At 36.1% G+C, this 20,684-nt stretch overlaps 1 protein-coding gene across 1 annotated transcript in view; it reads right to left on the bottom strand.

The window, feature by feature from the left end:
* Window positions 1–4,663: 4,663 nt before the first annotated feature.
* Window positions 4,664–20,684, bottom strand: part of tusc3 (tumor suppressor candidate 3) — a gene marked incomplete at both ends in the record, with an annotated part of 122,753 nt that continues 106,732 nt past the window's right edge. Inside the window, one exon of the mRNA XM_079813141.1 lies at window positions 4,664–4,758. Within this exon, the coding sequence (XP_079669267.1) occupies window positions 4,664–4,758 (95 nt within the window). The remainder of the gene's footprint in view (window positions 4,759–20,684) is intronic.

The following is a 20,684-nucleotide window of genomic DNA, read 5'->3' as shown; positions in this document are numbered from 1 at the left end:
CTTTGCCTTGTTCCAAACACTGACTATAGCAATATAATCCTTGGTTGGACTTTTTCAAGATAAGTTAACCTTAAAAGTTGACAGCTGACAATGTAGCAACACATTTGAGTTTTGCTTCGTTGTAATTTGTGGGGGAAACAATTGTGATGCTTTTACCATTATCTGTAGAATCTTTTAGTAGATCTACACACATAAATGTTTTATTAACCCTCTGGTGCTCTTCGGTCATTTCTGACTGGAAAATTTTCTGTTTTGAAATGTTAAAAATCACAGCTTCATCTGAATGATATGAAACTTGAAGACTTTTCTTGCATTAGGTATGTAAACACACAAAAAATTGGGGTCATGATTCGAGCATGCTACTAAAAAAAAGTAGCGTTCATTGTCTTCGGTCATAAATGACGACCATAGGAAATGAATGGGAAATCGGCAAAAACACAAAAATTCTCAGAATATTTGTTTGTACAATCTACAAATCGGCCCCAATGCTGAAAAAAAGTACACAGCAGTAAAGGGGTGACACTCTAAAACATCAAGAGTGTTATATTGACACACACACACACACACACACACACACACACACACACACACACACACACACACACACACACACACACACACACACACACACACACACACACACACACACACACACACACACACACACACACACACACACACACACACACACACACACACACACACACACACACACACACACACGAAAAACTGAACCTATGAACCATATTAGGGATGGGCGATATCTTATCGTTTGCGATATACCGGTAAAAATTCTCCCCACGATAAGAATTTGACTTCCCGCGATAATAACGATAAAGCCTAGTTGATAGCGCGACCCATCCGCATAGCGCCACCGCTGGCCGTCTCTTGATGCCCTAAGCGTTATTACTCTATGATGGCCGCGGTGGCTGCGTTCGTCACTTTGTATAGCTGAACGGGGGTTGGAGAGAGAATTTTCTTGTGGTGCCCCCCGCATCACTCGGTGCCCTGAGCGCCGCGCAATGGGAGCGGCGGCACTGAATCCGCATCTCACGTGCAGAGCGAAAACAACTATGGCGGAAGAATTCATAGCTAAACGAGGGGCTACCTGAGGGCAATCTGAACCTGTACATACAGATGTATTTTCACTCGCTGAGCACTTGGACTGAGCGCTTAAGAGATTCACTCTGTCTCAATCGATCGGTAAAGCACACTATTTCAGTTCATCTCAATGAATGCCCAGTGCATTTGACGCACATTAAACACTACTGTGAGGCGCGCGACTGAGAGCGCTCAGTGTTTCACACACACTCAAAGAGAGAGCGAGAGAGACTTACACAACACAGAATTGACGTGCTACATGTAAACAATATCCTTTGTTGTATTTTCCTGTAAAATAATGCCGTTTATTTGGAATTATTCAGCCTTTCGTGAACAGGAAGAAACGAATGCTCAAACGGGAATCTCATTGGCTGGCGCGCACTTATTACGGTGCCTGTTTTGATTTCAGCAAATCAGTTTGAATGAGCGCTGACAACGTGATTAATATTCATGAACCCAGAAGCTCATTATTCCTTAGTGCAGTTTATTTTTATTAGTAGAAGAATTCGTGGTATTATCTTATCAACTCAAATTACTGAAGTTCTATCATTAAATCATTATTTTCAACTTTTTTGTAATCTGAAGACATTTTTGGGATAATTACTTTTGCTGTTTCTGCTATTTTTACCACTGTTTGCACCATGTATGAATAAATGCAGAATCGGTTTACATGTAAAACTTGTCATTGATTTCAAAATTATTATTATTTGTATTGTGTGATGTTTTTTTTTTTTTTAGCACAGTTGCACTATTTAAACATTACCTGCACTTTTACAAAGACAATTATATCTGCAACTTTTCCATTTCTGAAAAGGCTGGTGTGGAATTTTACATAAAAAAAAAATAATTAATTAAATTATATATATATATATATATATATATATATATATATATATATATATATATATATATATATATATATATATATATATATATATATATATATATATATATAAATTATTATTATTATTATTTTTTATTTTTTTCATGTATTATAGGAGCCTATATTTGATGACATGTACGTTTTACTTTAGATCATTGTTTGTTTTTCTGAGTGTCTCAAGAATGCATGCAGCTTTCACTTAAAATCCAAAAACATGGGGAATGATACTACATTTATCGTCATTGATATCGTTATCGCAATAAATACTAGAAAATATCGGGATAAATTTTTAAGGCCATATCGCCCATCCCTAAACCATATATATATTTTTTTTAAATCACAGCTTCATCAGAATAATATGAAACTTGGTGACTTTTCTAGCATTAGGTATGTTAACACACAAAAAAAATTGAGGGCATGATTCGAGCATGCTAAGTGGTCGTAAAAAATTACTCCCACTTGTGCTCTTCGGTCATAAATTACACTATAGGAAATGAATGGGAAATCTTCAGAAACACAAATTCACAGAAAAAATCTATATTTCTAACAAAAAAAAATCTAAAACTTTATAATAAATAGTCTTTGAGATTTTTTAAATATATATTCAAATCCATCAACAAACAAAAAAAAAATCATTAAATGTGTTCAAAACAGAACTAGGGAATTCTCAAGCCTCTCCATAGAGACCTCTAGTTATTACACATTTGGTTGCATGATTTCTCAAATAATTCCAAAAGACGGCGCTAATCTGCCTTCAAAAAAAATTATTTTGAAGGTCTAATCTCTATTTTAACCTGAAATACTGCAATAATAATAATAATAAAAAAATTGTGTATACTTTTCAATGGCAAAAATAGACCATACTTATTGCATAAATATTAAAAAAATACCATCAAATCATCTCAAAATACAAAATTAAAAAGAAAAATATTATTGAAGAAAAATAAATTGCATTGGTTTTACTGGGGTGGAGGAAGTTTCATTTTTAGGTGTCCGGTCACTTATGACCGGGAAGACAACCAATGCAACCCCTAAACGAAGAGCACCAGAGGGTTAAACTGATTCTGGTAACACTTTACAATAACAAGGTTCCTTAGTTAACATTAGTTAGCTACATTAGTAAACATGAACTAATCACAACACAATGGTCCAGCTGACCAATCAAAGCACACAGTTCGGAAGGAGGGGCCTCATAGAGACAGCTAAACGGAGTGTTACTGACAGACTGGGAAGAGAGGTGCTGCAATAATGTCAAATATGTGAAAAATTATGTTTTTTTTTAACATCCAAGCATGAAACCCTATTCTAGTAGATCCCAAAAACAAAACCTCGAAAAAGGGCATAATAGATCCTCTTTAAAGAAATTGGTTGTGATAAAAGTCTGTCAAATTTAAATCTGTAACCTAAAGAAAGAGTCACTGAACGAACTGATGAGCGAGTAAATGAATAAATCAGTTAGTGAATCTGAACAAATCTTTTTTTGCAAATGGAATCAAAATTATTAAGAATCCATCAATCCCATCTCCACTGCTGATTACCATTGCAATAATAAATTTTTTTGCACACACGTACACATATGTTTACATTAATGCACAATGGATGAATAGCTTAAATGTGCAGCTTGTATTATAATAATAAATAATTGTTCATTGTTTGATATATAAAGTTGTCTAAATTGCCATTTACCAGTGGGACTACAGTTCCAGTGAGATGAACTTGTGATTTATTACTGACATAATTTATTTTAGTGGATTATGCTCCACGTAACAGTACTTTGAAAATAGTTAGAATAACTCAGAGTGTATATCATGCAAGAGTTTCGCACCAGCTTCAAATGGTCATGGCATAAATTGAAACTACTATTTTCCTATACAAATAATAGTCTCATGCTAACACACTGTCTTGTGGCTGTGCTTTTATATAACATTAGCGCATTCTAGCGTTTAACCCAAAGCTCAAATGTTGTCTGGTAGACTTCGACTGTAAGTGCATTACTGTAAAATCTTTTTTTTTTTTTTTTTGTGGGACAAAGGTAATCAACAGCATGTCTTAGATGCTGTTCATAGAGCGTAACTTCAATTGAACCCAGAACATTGCTGTAAAAGTCAAAGCAGAGAAAAAGATTCATAAAAAAAAGATAATATACACATATACAGGTGCTGGTCATATAATTAGAATATCATCAAAAAGTAGATTTATTTCACTAATTCCATTCAAAAAGTGAAACTTGTATATTATATTAATTCATTACACACAGACTGATATATTTAAAATGTTTATTTCTTTTAATTTTGATGATTATAACTTACAACTAAGGAAGAAAATTAGAATATTGTGTAAAGGTTAAATATTGAAGACACCTGGTGCCACACTCGAATCAGCTAATTAAGGATCTTTTCACACAACTTTATCAGAGCTATTTGATGACCTGTCAAGTTATACTTTCCTGTAGACTTGGATTTGGGTGTGTACAGTGCTCATTTACATATAGCCAACAACAAATTTCCCAACAACAAAATTGTGGCCAGTGGAAATGCTGAGCGGCTAGAAACTTTGGAAAACCACTAGCCACAGTGGATGGTGAGCAAAAAAGTTAATGTCAAGCCCTGTATATTACACAACAACAAATACAGTACAAGAGTGTGTTTTGACAGCATTGAAATGCATTTCGGATAAATCTTACCTGTAAGGATAACCATGATATTTTGATCTGAAGATGGATAGTAGGAAGCTAAAGAAGAACACCACTAAACCAAGCCCAACAAGACAGATAACTGTAAAACAGAAAGCACAGTGAGTGTCACTCTCTTAATGAGCTAAATAATGCTTACATTGATTAAACTTGATTAGTATGCTGCAATGGTATTCTATAATGGGATTAAGCCGTTGTGAAAATCGCTTTTCATGAACTTTGATCTAAGAGCTAATCCCAAACAGCCATCTTAAATTAAGCCATTACTAATGAATGAAACAATAGTCGCTACTTAAATGCTTATAAAGCATGCTGCATCAGCTGCTTTGTTCCTCATTTGAGATAGTGCCCAAAATTGTATATCCTGCTGAATCACATTATAAGGTGACTTTAAAGATTAGTCAATGATGCCATTGTGCTATTGGAATAAAACAGATGATTTTATCTAGGGAAGTAAAATCAATAATTTACAATACTGCAGCACAACATTGAAACTGGTCAGTACATATTCTTTGCCAACTGCTCCCAAAGAAATAGCTGGATATAGCATGCATATTTAAAATCACATCAATTTATGCACTTTTGTATACACTGCGATAACAAATGCAAAATTGATTGCATCCAGAGAGACAGAAAACTGCATCTGCAGTCCCATCTTCGGTCTTCTTTTTTTGATTGTGGTGAAGAACTGCTGATGAAGGCTAATTCACTTTCTTAAATTAATGTCCGGTTGTAAAATTACCCAAATTTAACATTTAACAAGCCCATGGAACTGAATTGACAGTTGTATATTGTAATGGAAACATCTATTTAACATTTTCAAAAAACAACAAACAGTTCATGAGAAGAAGATTTAACAGGATGTTTTTACAAGATTTTAATACTGACCCAAAACTTTGCAAATGCACTCAAACAAAATTACTTGTTGAATTTACTTAAAAACGCAGCGTCAAGTGGTTCCACGTAACTATATTGAGTAATTTTTACAAATAACAATTTAGTTATAATATAAGAACAAAACATATTATGAACAAAGGAAAGTCAAGTAAAGCTGACACAATTTCTTTAAGTAAATACTAGGGATGCCACAATTCTCAATATAATATTGAACCGTTCGGTACGACATTCACGGTTCAATACACGCTTGTGAATTGCGTTTTTTCCAGTTTTGCATTTAATTAATTATTTTTCTACAAAGTCTATCATATGCCTCCATCTCAATATACTGAACAACGCGACATACATTCACATCACACGTTAGTGGTGGAGTTATACTCACGGAACACTAGTTATTCACAATCACGAAAGTTCATTCTTTGCATGCGTTTTAAAGCCTTGCCGGTTTCATTCGCATGCGCGGTTTTAACATGCGCTTTTCTGAGCGCGCGCACTAAACGCCTGTCAAACACGTGATTACAGGACTAAGTAGTCGTCTTACTGCGCTAATACTGTCAAATACACACAAGGTTAACATAAACACAGTCGGTTATGTCTAAAGTGAAAGTAAAATCGTGTGTGTCTTTATATTAGATGCACGCAGGTCTTAAATTGACAGCAGCGCAGCCTAGTGAACACGCTGTCCTTAAAGGGACAGTTCACCTCTAAAATTATGTCATTATTTACTCACACTAATATTGTTCCAAACCTGCATTCATTTCTCGATGACAGAATTTTCATTTTTGAATGAACTATCCCTTTATACTAGCCTAGAAATCTAGACGCACCCTAGTGGCAGAACATTTATTTTGCCGTGAGTGTAGTCTAGCAACTCTCGGTAGACCTGAGAGCTGGAAAAACCGAAAGACTTCTGTTTTCATTTGTACATCCTAACACGGAGAAACTGCCAGCATTCACTCGTTCACAAGCCATGATCTCTCGAGGACAAACAAATATGGCGCTCACATGGTCGTGCCAAATTCTCTGGGCGGAGGAAAGGGAGGTCACCGTTCCTGTTATGACGTCATAACAGGAAAATTCAAGATCAGCTTGTCTGAGCTGTCATTTTCTCAAAGGCAGAGAAAGACAGCCAGAACTCGGTTTACACCGATCAAAATTTCTAGCCACTTGGGGACAATATTCAGGCTAGGGGAACTCATATTAATGTTGAAAAACCTCATAAAATGAAAATTTCATGCCATGGGACCTTTGGCATCTGATCATCCGCTTGTTAAGTCGTGACGTACGGAACGTCGTTTCTGGGTCCAAGCCTCAACTCGTTTCACTTGAGAATGCCATCGACGGCCGTTTATGAGCGCTATTTATTCATATTGTGGGATTACAAATTTAAGAAAGTACATTGTATTTAGCATTTAAGGTAAAAATGATGATATCAGATTCTTCCAGGCCAGTTCCTGTTTCTAAAATGAGCACCATTTGTCTTTAAAAGGTCCCATGGCATGAAATTTTCATTTTATGAGGTATTTCAACATTAATATGAGTTCCCCTAGTCTGAATATTGTCCCCAAGTGGATAGAAATGTTGATCGGTGTAAAACCGAGTTCTGGCTGTCTTTCTCTGCCTTTGAGAAAATGACAGGCCAGACGAGCCAATCCTGAAGTCTCCTGGTTTGACGTCCAAGCAGGAACGGTTACCTCCTTTTCCTCCGCCCAGAGAATCTGGCACGCCCATGCAAACGCTATATTTGTGGCTTGTGAACGAGTGAACGCTGGCAGTTTCTCAGTGTTTGGATGTACAAATGAAAACAGAAGTCTTTTTTCAGTTCCTTCTGATCTGTGATCAGTGATTTCTTATGTGTAGCTAATTATTTATTATTCGTGCACACACTGCGGCTTCTCTCTCTCCCGACAGAACGGTGTTTTCGTGTTTTCTATCTTGTGAGTCAGTGTTTTTTTTGAGTCCTCGTCGCGTCTATCTGTTCTTAAATGTGCATACAGTCGGGAGTTTCTGCTTAACATCGGCAGAGCCACATCTTTAGAGATAAACCTCACGCACGCCGAAGCTCGGCCTTCAACATCCCCGACCCCCAGTACTGCATCTGGCCCACAGCGGAGGCACCAAACGCGGCGTGAGATTAAGCAGAAGGGGGGTAAGCGTGAGGGTATCCGGCTAGGCTAGCCAGCTTTCCCCACAATAAACTGGATTACATTCGATTACTGCTGTTGTGCCTTTGTTTGCACTGTGTAAGTTACTCAATGCGCATCACTGACGCTTTTCATATGATTGGAACATATCTAGAAATAATGCTTTAATCAAACTTACTAACTCGTTCATCTCGCTGTAATGGTACATTGCATGTGTTACAAAGTTGGTAGAATAATGATGAAGACGGACTCGGCGTGACTGGGACTCGTGTTTATTCAGAACTCTCAGATACAAGCACAATAAACTCGCGCTGACAGACAGCGCTCTCACAACTCAGTAGTTACTATAAATAACTTTGTTAGCAATCGCTCCGTCTCCGTGATGTCCGGTTCGCGAACGAATCATTCTTTTGAATCGGTTCTTTTTAGTGAACCGAACCAGTTCACCAAATCGGACAGAATCGTTCTAAACGGTTCGCGTCTCGAGTCAGCGCTGATCCATAATTTACTAAAGTTACTAACTTTCTGACATGAGTGACAGCCCCTCCGACTAGAAATAAACTAATAACCTGAAGTATATTCTAGTAACTACAACAGTTCACCCTGAACTGAGACATGCTGAGAGAACTGATGAGAAGTGAACTCAGGTCCATCTGTCTCTCTGGGAGCAGCTCGTGCGTCGTAGATTTCGTTAAACCACGCCCCCTCCGCTCATTTCAAATGCAAAGATGTCAGCCAATCACAACAGTGGGCGTTTTTACTGAAGTCTCACAGCAGACACGCCTCTTGAAACAGGGCAGTCAGCCACAGGGCAAACAGCAGTATACACAAAATGCCTTTTATTTCTAAATTATGACATTTTATGATGTAAAAATCATACTAACAATATAAGTACACCTCAGGAAACACTATAAAATAATAGAAAAATGCCATGCCATGGGACCTTTAATGACTTTTGGAGCCCCTGAGTGGTAGGCTGATTAAATCTATGCATTTGAGTGACATGGTTATGCTGAGTGATTGGATTAGTATCTATGCATTTGATTGACACTGTTATGCTGATTAAATCAGGCATTGTATTGCTTAGAGTGTTTCCTCCCCTGCTGTATAATCCCTCCCCTTGATATGTATATAAAATACAATGTTCAACTGGCTTTAGTCAGACTTGGAACCTCAGCGGAAAGACAGCACGTGTTTCTCAATAAAGAATCCTGCTGAAAAACCTATCCAAGTTCTCCTGGTCTCTACTTCAAGAAACAACAGAAGTTCACAACAATATTAAACAAACATTTTAAAAAGTTAAACATTTTAAATACTTACAGTTTACACAAGAAGCTCTGTGCTCACAGCATAACAGACATTCATATTTTATCGATTTATAAAAGATGAATCACTGTCTGGCCATCTGGAATTTTGGTATGGAGATAAAGGTTATGATTATATATTTTTTGTAGTATTACACCACATTATGTGTGTATATTAGCACCGTTTGTTGTTTTTCTTGTGGTGTGAGATGGAGCGCTGAGATGGAGTGAGATGGACCCGGAAGCATTGCCGCGTGACGTCAGTCTTAACAACCGGATAGCGATGTGGATATATTTGCACGAGCTCTGCAATTTGGCACTTCAGTCAAGTCATGTTTATTTACAGTATATGGCACTTTGTACAATAGATTGATTCAAATCAAGCAGCTTTACAGTATTAAACATGAGTGTCGCTCAATGTTGCATTCAATTAGAATTACAACTTTAATTTCTGCTAAAGCAGCTCTCCAGTGTGTTCATGTTTTAACTCATGTCTGACTTCCATGTCAAAGTCAGAGCCCCAGAGCACACCTACCTAACACAATCACATTTAAGTAAACTTTTCCAAAAAGTTTGCTTTGGGAAGCTGTTTCAAACTCCCGAAATGAACACCAAATTAATGTCCTTTTGGCCTAATTTTGTTAGAAATGATAAGTAGGGGAGAGCGGGGCACAACCTAACGCTTTTTGACTGTCTCAGATTGTGTAAATCCACTTGTGGTTCAGAGTTTTTATTTTTTCCTACATTAATTTCCCACATGTCTAGTACAATTATGTGGTTTTGTTTCATTAATACAGTGTATACTTTTTTCTTGATTTACCCCGAAAGAATGGAAGTGAAATGTGACAACATGCCCCATAGGTGTGGTACATTGTAACATGTTAGGGGCACATTGTAACAAATGACAGCTTAATATGTTACCTGATATAATCAAAACAAATATCCAAGACAAACTAAAATATTTTGTCAATAAAATACAATTATTAACTTTTTTAAATAAAATAATGGCATTTTTAATCATTAAAAAAAAAATACTAATTTTTGAGTTTGACAAGATACACACTGCAAAACACAGCTATACAGCATAGTTCAAAACATAATAATAATTGATAATTTATGAACATTGACTCTCAGTCATTATTCACCCTTTGCTCATGGTTTCTCAATATAATTCATAAAAGTATAGAATATAATAGCGTAGTTCTAATAGGGGCTCATTGTAACACAGTGTTACAAAGCACCCCACCTGTGCAACTGGGATTTAAACGCCGTCTTCTGCTGGTAAGATCAGAATTAAAGAACGATCTCAACTGTTAAATAACAGATACAAGATTAAAAATAATATCAGATGTCTTTTTTTAAGTAAACACAAAAAACAGAGATGAAAAATAAACTTTGTAAGAAATTTACTTTTGCTATGGTTAAATATATGTTCAGTAATATCTTCCAAAGATTTATAATTTTTTCTCTAAATAATGTTGATATGGTAACTAGTAAATACACAGTTTCGTCATCCTGGCATGTGTAGAAAGTTTAAAACAATCGTATTATAACTAACCATGCGTTAGGTTGTGCCCCGCGCTCCCCTATATATCAGGGCCTTAAAAATAAACATTATTCATTGGTTCTTTGCAGCACCTAAGGTTCAACAAAGAACCATCTTCTTATCAAATAAATTGTTTGTTGTTGTATTGAGTTGGCTAAATTGTTCTTGATGTTATAATATAGATCCTTTTGTTCTAAGTGTCATCTTTTTACAGAGAGGAAAGTCATGGGTTCTTTAAAAGCTGTTCTTTCCAAATGGCTGCGTGTGTGTGTGTGCAAGAGAGTCAGTGTGTAAGTAGTAAACATATTAAAGAGCGGGACAGTGGCAGCTGCTGTTTAGCTGAACGAGAAGCTAATCAGAGCTTAATCAAAGTGTGTTAACCTCCTCAAAAGAGAGGGGCACCTCCAATTACACCACACCGCCAGCACTGTTCCTCTCCAGATTAGTCATCCAGAAACACCCTCTTATCCCGGGATCACACCCTCAGAACACACATACACAGAGAGCTTTTAATTTAAAGTTTCAGTATCTACTGAACTTCCCTAAAGACTTGTTCTCGAGGCTTCATGCGACAGCGTTTACTCTGAGACCTTGCTGTTCTCGAGCCTATTATCATTTCCCTGAAACGTTACACAAACCTTCCCATAAGACACGCGGTAGTAGCTGCAAAAGGACTCTGCATTACACAAAAAAATGACGAACATGACTAACTGAGATGTGACATTTATAAGCTGCTAAACATTGACTTTCAGGGTCGTCTGTGTCACAGGGTAACTAATGTGATGTTGCTGAAAAACGGCACTCTGGTGCAATCACATTTGGCTGACTTTCCTACGACTGGAAACGACTGTAGCTTGCCGTAAATGTTTCTGCTGGGGGAGTGGTGTTTGAAACTAAAGCGTCACTACTCTGACAATCTTCATTAAGCATCTTTCTATTTTAAATGCTTCGAGTCAGTGCGTTTCCTTGACAACCGCTGGGTTTGATCAACCACTCACTGTGCAAGTATTCTTATTCTGCATAGCAATTAACATTTTAAGTCACCAGAGGTTGAGGTTTTTTGTATGCATGGTACTTACTGTTTTAGATAGAAGCAAAAGTACAAAAATGATCCAAAATTATATTAAAGGAATGGTTCCCCCCAAAAAGTACATCATATGGAGTTTTTTACTCCATACAATGAAAGTCAATGAGATCCAATATTGCTTTGGACCCCACTGTTCAAAATATCAGATCTGTTCCACAGAAGAAAGTCATATAGGTTTGCAATGACATACGAGTGAGTAAATGAAGACAGAACTTAAATGTTTAGGTGAACTGTTCCTTTAACATCATTGCATTGTACACTGTAAACTAGGAATGCACTGATAGGATACCGATTTTAACAAACAATTATTGGCCGATACCGATAATTGTCACTTGCCCTCTTATTGGAAATGTTGCCATTAAAATAGTGTGTTTTGATCATGTTTTAAATCAGCAAAGTAAAAAAAAAACCTTTACATTAACTTATAGCCCACTAGCTAGTTTATTGCTGCATTATCAAATAATTTCTATTGAACATAGACTGGATCCTTTTGAACATTCAGCAGGCCAACATTATACAACAGAACAAGATGCATATGAAATAAACAATGCTTTTTAAGTAGGTTTAATGTTAAATAACACTGCATATTCTTCACTGTATAAATGAAATGCGTATATTATTATTACATCGAGAGGTAGCTATCTACTGTACAACATTAATCCTGTCACAATTACTTTGTTAAACTGAACTTTTATTTTGACGGGTTGCCGTGTGCTTTGAGTTCCTGTGTGTGTGTTTATGATATGACGATAGATTTTGTTGAATAAACGTTAAAATGCCCATGAAGTGACTGGAGATGCATTCATGTCCTCATATTGAGGTTGCAGAGGCTGAAAAACACCACGAGTTTCTGTGTCTGTGTGTGTGAGAGAGAGAGCGGTAAATGAAACCGCGCGTCTTCTCCATTCATCAGAGACACAGAAACATGCAGGATTCATATTTAAACCGCATATTTTTGCGGCTTAATATTCACAGACACTAGTATATATTGTGATTTGATTTAAGTGTATTGACCAACGTTTTATTTATTCATCAAAACAAATTTCGTACCATTCCGCATTATGCAGTAAATTCTGTTTTTATGACTGGATTCTGTCTGCGTTGTCCGCATCGCGGAAATTAATCCTTATGAAAGTTTAGTCAAGAGTAGAGAGCGATTCATTTTTTTGTTTGTTCGTCTTTTGTTGTTTGATAAACATTAAAACACAGACAGCAGCGCAGCAGGAATATTACATTATAATCTTGGATTTTGCAGACATTATACAGCTCAGTGACTTCACGCAGTTCATTAATAAACCATCGGTTCGTTAGATCGGCCTTTTTCATGCTATAGATGATATGACAATGGTTGTAAATTGATCAAAAATCGGCCGATAAATATCAGCGGCTGATCCATCAGTGCATCCCTACTGTAAACCCTAACGTTCAAAATACTTAAATGATTTGAGTAGGACAAACTTAACTTAAACAAATAAGTTCAGTTAAATGAACGGTTTTGAGTATTTAGAACTTTTTTTCTTTTGAGATCACAGCACTGCCATACTTCAAGTTTCATTGTTTTGAGCTGTATGAACTAATTTCCTTTAATTCAGACCAACTAAAGTTTAACTGAAACTGCTCTGGGATTTTTATTTCCCAGCATGCTTTGCCCATGGCACTCAAAAGGAGAGTAATCGCTAAAATGAAGTGTTATATAATGTTTGTTGTGCAAGATTTAAGGGAGATTTAGCAGTGATTAATGTTTTGTTATGCTAATTTAGGAGAGTTTCTGTTAATGTGGGTTTTTGGAGAGTTAGCATCATGGTGACAAGTGGCGCATGCTGCTTGGTTTGAGAACAGCTAAGTTACATGTTTTAAGTTGCTGTACTCATTCAGTAAGTGCTATACCATGCTATTGTTAACATAGTTATGATCAACTAACATGCATGAGTACTACAAACTCAAAACTTGATAGTTCTGCTTAAAATTGGGAACATCATTACTCAGTGTACAGCACTCTAAAAAAATGCTGGGTTAAAAACAACCCAAGTTGGGTTGAAAATGGACAAACCCAGCGGTTGGGTTAAATGTTTGCCCAACGTGCTGGGCAGTTTTATTTAACCCACCTATTGTTTAAAAATCACTATATGGCTGGCTTAAAATGAACCCAAAAATCAGACACATTTTTACTAGAGGCAACAATAATAATCATATTAATAATGTATTAATAATGTTCATTTATTAAACATATTAATAAATGTTAATTTCCAACATACTTTGGGTTCATTTTAAGCAAGCAATACAGTAATTGTTAAACAATTGAGTTAAATAAAACCACCCAGCAGGTTGGGCAAACATTTAACCCAACCGCTGGGTTAAAACAACCCAATTGCTGGGTTTGTCCATTTTCAACCCAACATGGGTTGTTTTTAACCCAGCATTTTCTATAGTGAGTGTATTACTATTTTCTCCATTGTCTATGGAGAACAATACAGACTGTATATGCTCCTGTTTATGACCATAAATGCAGGTTTATTATATTGCTGCTTTCTGGTTGATGCACCAAACATCTGGACCACCTATCTGCTGTCCAACAGCTTCCTGTTGCGAACGGTTTTAAAGCACATCCTTTTACTTTTGTTTTTATCTTTTTAATACACATCGGCTTTCTGGACTAATCATTCATAACAAAAACATCAAAACTGTCACCCTTCACTAGCTTTTGCACTAGTTTTTACTAGTGAATGTTTTATCTTCTTCCTAATGGCCCAGCATACAATAGTTTGCCTTTGGCTATGCGTTAAATATAATTTTTATGATGATGAGCCTAATAAGATTCTCCATCTGCTTTTGTTACAAATGTGTTTAATGCTGTATAATGGGCTATTCCCTCTAAACTGTCTGTCCCAAATGTATTCAATCTCTTAGTATGTTAAGGAACATTCTGAGATAAATTCTACCGACAGCATCTGTAGCATTAAAGAATATCATTTTTGCTCATCAAGTGTTAAACAGTAAGTTGTTGACAGGAATGCACTTTAAAGTTTATGAAGCAATCATTATAAGACTTCAATTATAAGTTACAGTAATTGTCATCTGCTGTCTCAACCAATGGTGTGACTTGTTTGGAAATAATCATAATTTCTGCAATTACACACTTTAACTTAATTCAGTTAATTATGTGAGCCCTATCAATTTTTATTGAGTATTTTGTGTATTGAGCAAAACAACAAAAACAGACTGTTGGAGGGCAGTGAACAGGATTTTTCTGCATATAGGTTGGGTCCTCCAACCTTGTTGGAAAAAGTCAATATCCATTATAGTCTCACACGGTGTTGCATTACTCAAGCATTTTACAGTGTGTTGTTATGACTTGTGGAAACAAACTGAGTATTTTCTTCAGTTAGGCAAGGACCTGCATACAAGCTGACTGCCTTTATGTGCTGGAATGTTTTCTGCTTGCGTGAAAAGTGGAAATATATAGTTAAGTGAAAATATATAGTTCTTTAAATATATCCAGTCACAAAGCCTCACCATTTCCCATCAGCAGATGCTTTTGTAGAGGCATTAGCAGTGAGGTTATTCTTATAAAATTTCCATTGGAAAGATTTCTACTTTGTGTCACATTATAGAGTCTGTTCTGGAAGTGACCTATGATGCTAGGGTGAGCTTCACTACATTGTTAACATTGAGGCTGCACATCCCACAGAATGTTCACTAACCATGAACCAATTAGCTTTAAGTTTAAGAGTGGACTTCAGAAATGGTGAAATGGGAAACTCTGTATCCTACTTTATTTTAAATGGAAATGCATTGGTTTAAATATTGACATATAGGCTGTTTTAGAATTGCAAAAATTGTACTCAATAAATGTTCAGGCAAACCCCTGTGGCAAAAAATGCGTTCATATTTTCATATGCAAATTAGCTTTGCTGCAAATTCCAAATATATATAGCCTATACTGCCGTTCAAAACTTTGAATTTGTTTTTACATTAATACATTTATTTTTTCAAGGACACACTAAATTGATCAAAAGTGACAGTAAAATCATTTATAATGTTACAAAAGATTTATATTTGAGAGAAATGCTGTCCCTTTTTATCTTTCTATTCATCAAAGAATCCTGAAAAAATATGAATCACAATTTACACAGATAATAAGCAGCACAACTTTCCAACAATGATAATAATAAGAAATACTTATTAAGCACCAAATCAACATTATTTGTTTGATTTTTGAAGGATAATGTGACACTGAATACTGGAGTAATGGCTGCTAAAAAATAAATGACATTATAAAATACATTAAAATCGAAAACATTTATTTTAAAATGTAGTAATATTTCACAAGATTGCTGTTTTTACTGTATTTTTTACTGTGAGCATAAGAGACTACTTACAAACACGCACGCACGTTTCAGGCCTTCTGAAGCGAAGTAGCGCGTTTGTGTAAGAAAAATATCCATATTTAAAACTTTATAGACTAAAATAACTAACTTCCGGTGGATTGCCGTACGCATCGATTTACGGCGAAAGAGTAACCCTTGACACTCGAACCCTTGACACATGCGTATTGACGAACCCAGAAGCACAGAGGATAGACCAAACCAAAAGTCGAATTGTGTATGGCTTTCCAATGGATGTTGATTATTTTAGTCTATACAGTTTTAAATATGGATTTTTTTTACTTTATTAACCCTGCGGAGCCGTGTGGAGTAGTTCAATGATGGATAGATGCACTTTTATGGACTTAAACGAGGCAATTTACTGCCATTATAATGCTTGGAAGAGCCAGGACATTTTTAATATACCGTAACTCCGTTTGTATTCGTCTGAAAGAAGAATGTCATATACACCTAGGATGACTTGAGGGTGAGTAAATCATGGGCTATTTTTCCTTTTTGGGTGAACTAACCCTTTAAAAATAGTTGTGTTCAGACAGCTTCAGTAACTAGTTTTGTCATATTGCAATGTGCTGTTCCTGTCCAATCTAATTGCCTCCCCTGTAACCCACGGCTTATTGTAATAAAGCAAGACAGAGGTGAGGCCAACCCCACGTAGACACACAAAACAACAGAATACACTTTTTCTATAGATTTGAATAAGACGCGGCTGATTTGGCTACTGATGCATAACTACACAGCAAATACAAAGTGTAAGACAAATTACAGAAGCATACACAGATTAATACAGACACCATATCCCTTTGAATAAGTCCATCTTTATAACATGTATGTATGTATGTATGTATATATATATATATATATATATATATATATATATATATATATATATATATATATATATATATATATATATATATATATATATATATATATATATATATATATATATATATATATATATATATATATATATATATATGCATGCATATGCATGATGACACACATGCACGTATCTCACCAGTCAGAACTTATTACACTAACCCCATCACATAAATTAGTCACTGTGCCTTTCTCATGTACCTCCAGTGGCTGACAGAGGGTCACCCAGCAGTGCCCACAGAGTAAACATCTGCCTTAGCTGCAGGGTCTTCCTCCTCTCTTCACACCCCAGAGGGAGTGCTTCAAGATGGGCACGCAACCCTCCTCTCTTCCCCCCCTCTACGAATAATATAAGTCTCTTTCATTGTAAAATGACCTCTCTCCTCCCCAAACATTTCTAAGACTGACTGATGAGATTATAATAATGAAGATTCATATATGCATAATGGTCAATTAACAGTGACAGGTGTAGGAAAAGCCCAGAGCTGGGCCGACGAGGTGCCACCACCGGTTTAATTATCCGCTGCGCTAACGTAACCTCTGACCCCGTGCCGTGGCCCTGGCGTGGCAGATGATGGCCGCGGCAAATTTGGGTGGCGTAGGTGAAAATGTGAGACACAACCTCTGGAGAGAGGAAGTCAAGAAGTTACGTGTCGCCAAAGCACCTGTAAATGTGAGCTTTATGAAGGATATGAATCATTTCAACCCTTTCACCTGTCTAGATCAAGTCTAATCTTATATAAAACATCTTACTGTGAAACACTAGATTTGCATTTCCTGGAGGAAATACCAGAGCTTAGGATTTAGACTTTGGTTTAGTGTAAATGAAATGCCAGATCAGATCTGCTTTAAATATTGCAAATGCATGAGAATCACATAATGCGACTGTCTTTGCAGTATAACGATGGCTATAGAAAAGGGCTGTGAATTTCTGCATATTCAGAATGAATCGATTCACAACTATTCGGTTCAGTATCCTGTAAGTAACCCAATCCAATCCACTACAGCGCTTTTAAAAAAGGTTAAATGAGAATTAAAAACTGAATTAATGAACATTTAATATGTTTTAAATATTGCACACTACTGTAACACACTGCAATTAGTTAGACTTTTAGCATTTTAATTTAATCATGCCAACATAATTAGCTATTTAAAAGCCATATTTGAAGATTACCAGATATGAATCGAACGGATTTATAATTGAAAGAAAAGACCAAATCAATCACTGTGCAAAAGATGAATGGTAATTCAGAGTGTTGCATTAAAATGAATATTCTGCTGTCATTTACTCACCATCAAATTGTTCCAAACCTGTATGAATTCCTTTCTTCTGCTGAACACAAAAGAAGACATTTTGAAGAATGTCGGTAACCAAACAGTTGATGGGCCGCATTGACTTCCATAGTATGGGGAAAAAAATTCTATGGAAGTCAATGGGGCCATTATGGAAGCTTGTTTGCACCACAGAATAAAAAAAAAAAAAAAGGTAATTGCATCTTTTTATCTCACATAAAGAGTTTATATCTCGCAATTCTGACTTTATAACACACAATTGCTAGATATAAAGTCATAATTGTGAGATTTAAACTCGCAATTCTGAGAAAAATGTAAACTCTAAGAATTGGATTTTATAATTCACAATTGTGAGTTTATATCTCAATTCTGAGAAAAGAAGTTGCGAGTTATAAAGTCAGAATTGTGAGATATAAAAAAGTCAGAATTGCAAGTTTATATCACAATTCTGACTATATCAAGCAATTCTGATCTTATATCATGCAATTCTAACTTTATACCTCAATTCTGATCTTATATCGCGCAATTCTGACTATACCTCTCAATTCTGACTTAATATCGCGCAATTCTGACTTTATACCTCTCAATTCTGACTTAATATCTTGCAATTCTCACTTAATATCTCGCAATTCTCACTTAATATCTCGCCATTCTCACTTAATATCTCGCCATTCTCACTTAATATCTCGCAATTCTCACTTAATATCTCGCAACTCTGACTAAATATCTCGCAATTCTGACTAAATATCTCACAATTCTCACTTAATATCTCGCAATTCTCTCTTAATATCTCGCAATTCTGACTTAATATCTCGCAATTCTCACTTAATATCTCACAATTCTGACTTAATATCTCGCAATTCTCACTTAATATCTCGCAATTCTCACTTAATAACTCGCAATTCTAACTTTGTAACTCGCAATTCTGACTTAATATCACGCAATTCTCACTTTATACCTTGCAGATCTGACTTTATACCTCGCAATTCTGACTTAATATCATGCAATTCTGACTTAATATCAGACAATGTTTACTTAATACCTCACAATTCTGACTTAATATCACGCAATTCTGACTTTATACCTTGCAGATCTGACATTATACCTCGCAATTCTGACTTAATATCATGCAATTCTGACTTAATATCAGACAATTTTGACTTAATACCTCACAATTTTGACTTAATACCTCACAATTCTGACTTAATATCACGCAATTCTGACTTAATATCATGCAATTCTGACTTAATATCAGACAATTTTGACTTAATACCTCACAATTTTGACTTAATACCTCACAATTCTGACTTAATATCACGCAATTCTGACTTAATATCATGCAATTCTGACTTAATATCACGCAATTCTGACTTAATATCACGCAATTCTGACTTAATATCACGCAATTCTGACTTTATACCTCGCAATTCTGACTTTATACCTCACAATTCTGACTTTATACCTCACAATTCTGACTTAAAGGGGTGGTAAAACACATTCTTTCGAAGGCTTGATTGTGTTTGTGGGGTGCACTGTAACATGTTCATGCTTCGTTTTAAAAAAAATTGCATTATTTTTCATATATTTGACCTTTATTCTACACTGCTCTGTCCCTCCTTGTAAAAAGGTCTGATGGTTTCCGGGTTGTATGAAGCCAGTCCCTCAAAAAAGTGGGCTCAGATTGGTTAGCTGGCCCAGTGTGTTGTGATTCGCTAACCGCAGTGCACGTTTGTCGGAAACGTCACGCCCCTTACCTTACCGGTAGACTGTGCTTTGGGTAGTATTAGAAATAATGGCGTCAATAAAACCATACTAATCTGAGCCCGAATTAGACCCAGAATATTTTAGTGAAGATGATCGAGCAGAACCTGTTCATTCATCAAGAGTAAAGACTGCGGATCTATAGTGATCGCTACTGAATGGCACTGTTACTTTTGTATTTTTAGAACGATTATAGCCAAATATCTGTCGCAAGAACTATTAACCCAAAACGAACACTAAACATTGGCTTTGCTAGTAGCCACATCACACACAGAACCATGTTTAGCATGCCTGTAGATAAACAATACATAAAAGCTCTAATCAAAGAATAATTTACACTAATGCCAAGTTCGCTGTTGAGATTTTAACATTAGTGTTTGTAACGTTAGGTGTTCGTCGGATAACGTTAAGTATGAATGAGCATTTAACAGACTGGTTTGCAGAACAGCGTTGTCATCTGTTTACTTCCTTGCTACAATGTACAATTAAAATATTACAGGAAAACACATAGATGAAAAATAAATCAGACTTACAGGTTGTAGCCCGTAAACAGCTTCTGTTTGTAAATCCAGCTTTCAGGATAAGCCGTTGTGCGAATCCTGCATTGAACTCGCGAATATTGTGGAAGCTAATTCCTCTGTGAAACGTGCAGCGGGAGCTGCGCGCGCGTCGTGCATGATTCACACTGGCAGTATGTGTCTCGCGCAGCTGA

This window comes from Gobio gobio (assembly GCF_949357685.1).
Source record: "Gobio gobio genome assembly, chromosome: 3".
In the NCBI taxonomy this organism is placed as follows: Eukaryota; Metazoa; Chordata; class Actinopteri; order Cypriniformes; family Gobionidae; genus Gobio; species Gobio gobio.
The sequence above is the reverse complement of the archived record's forward strand: the minus strand, read 5'-3'. Positions and strand labels throughout refer to the sequence as shown.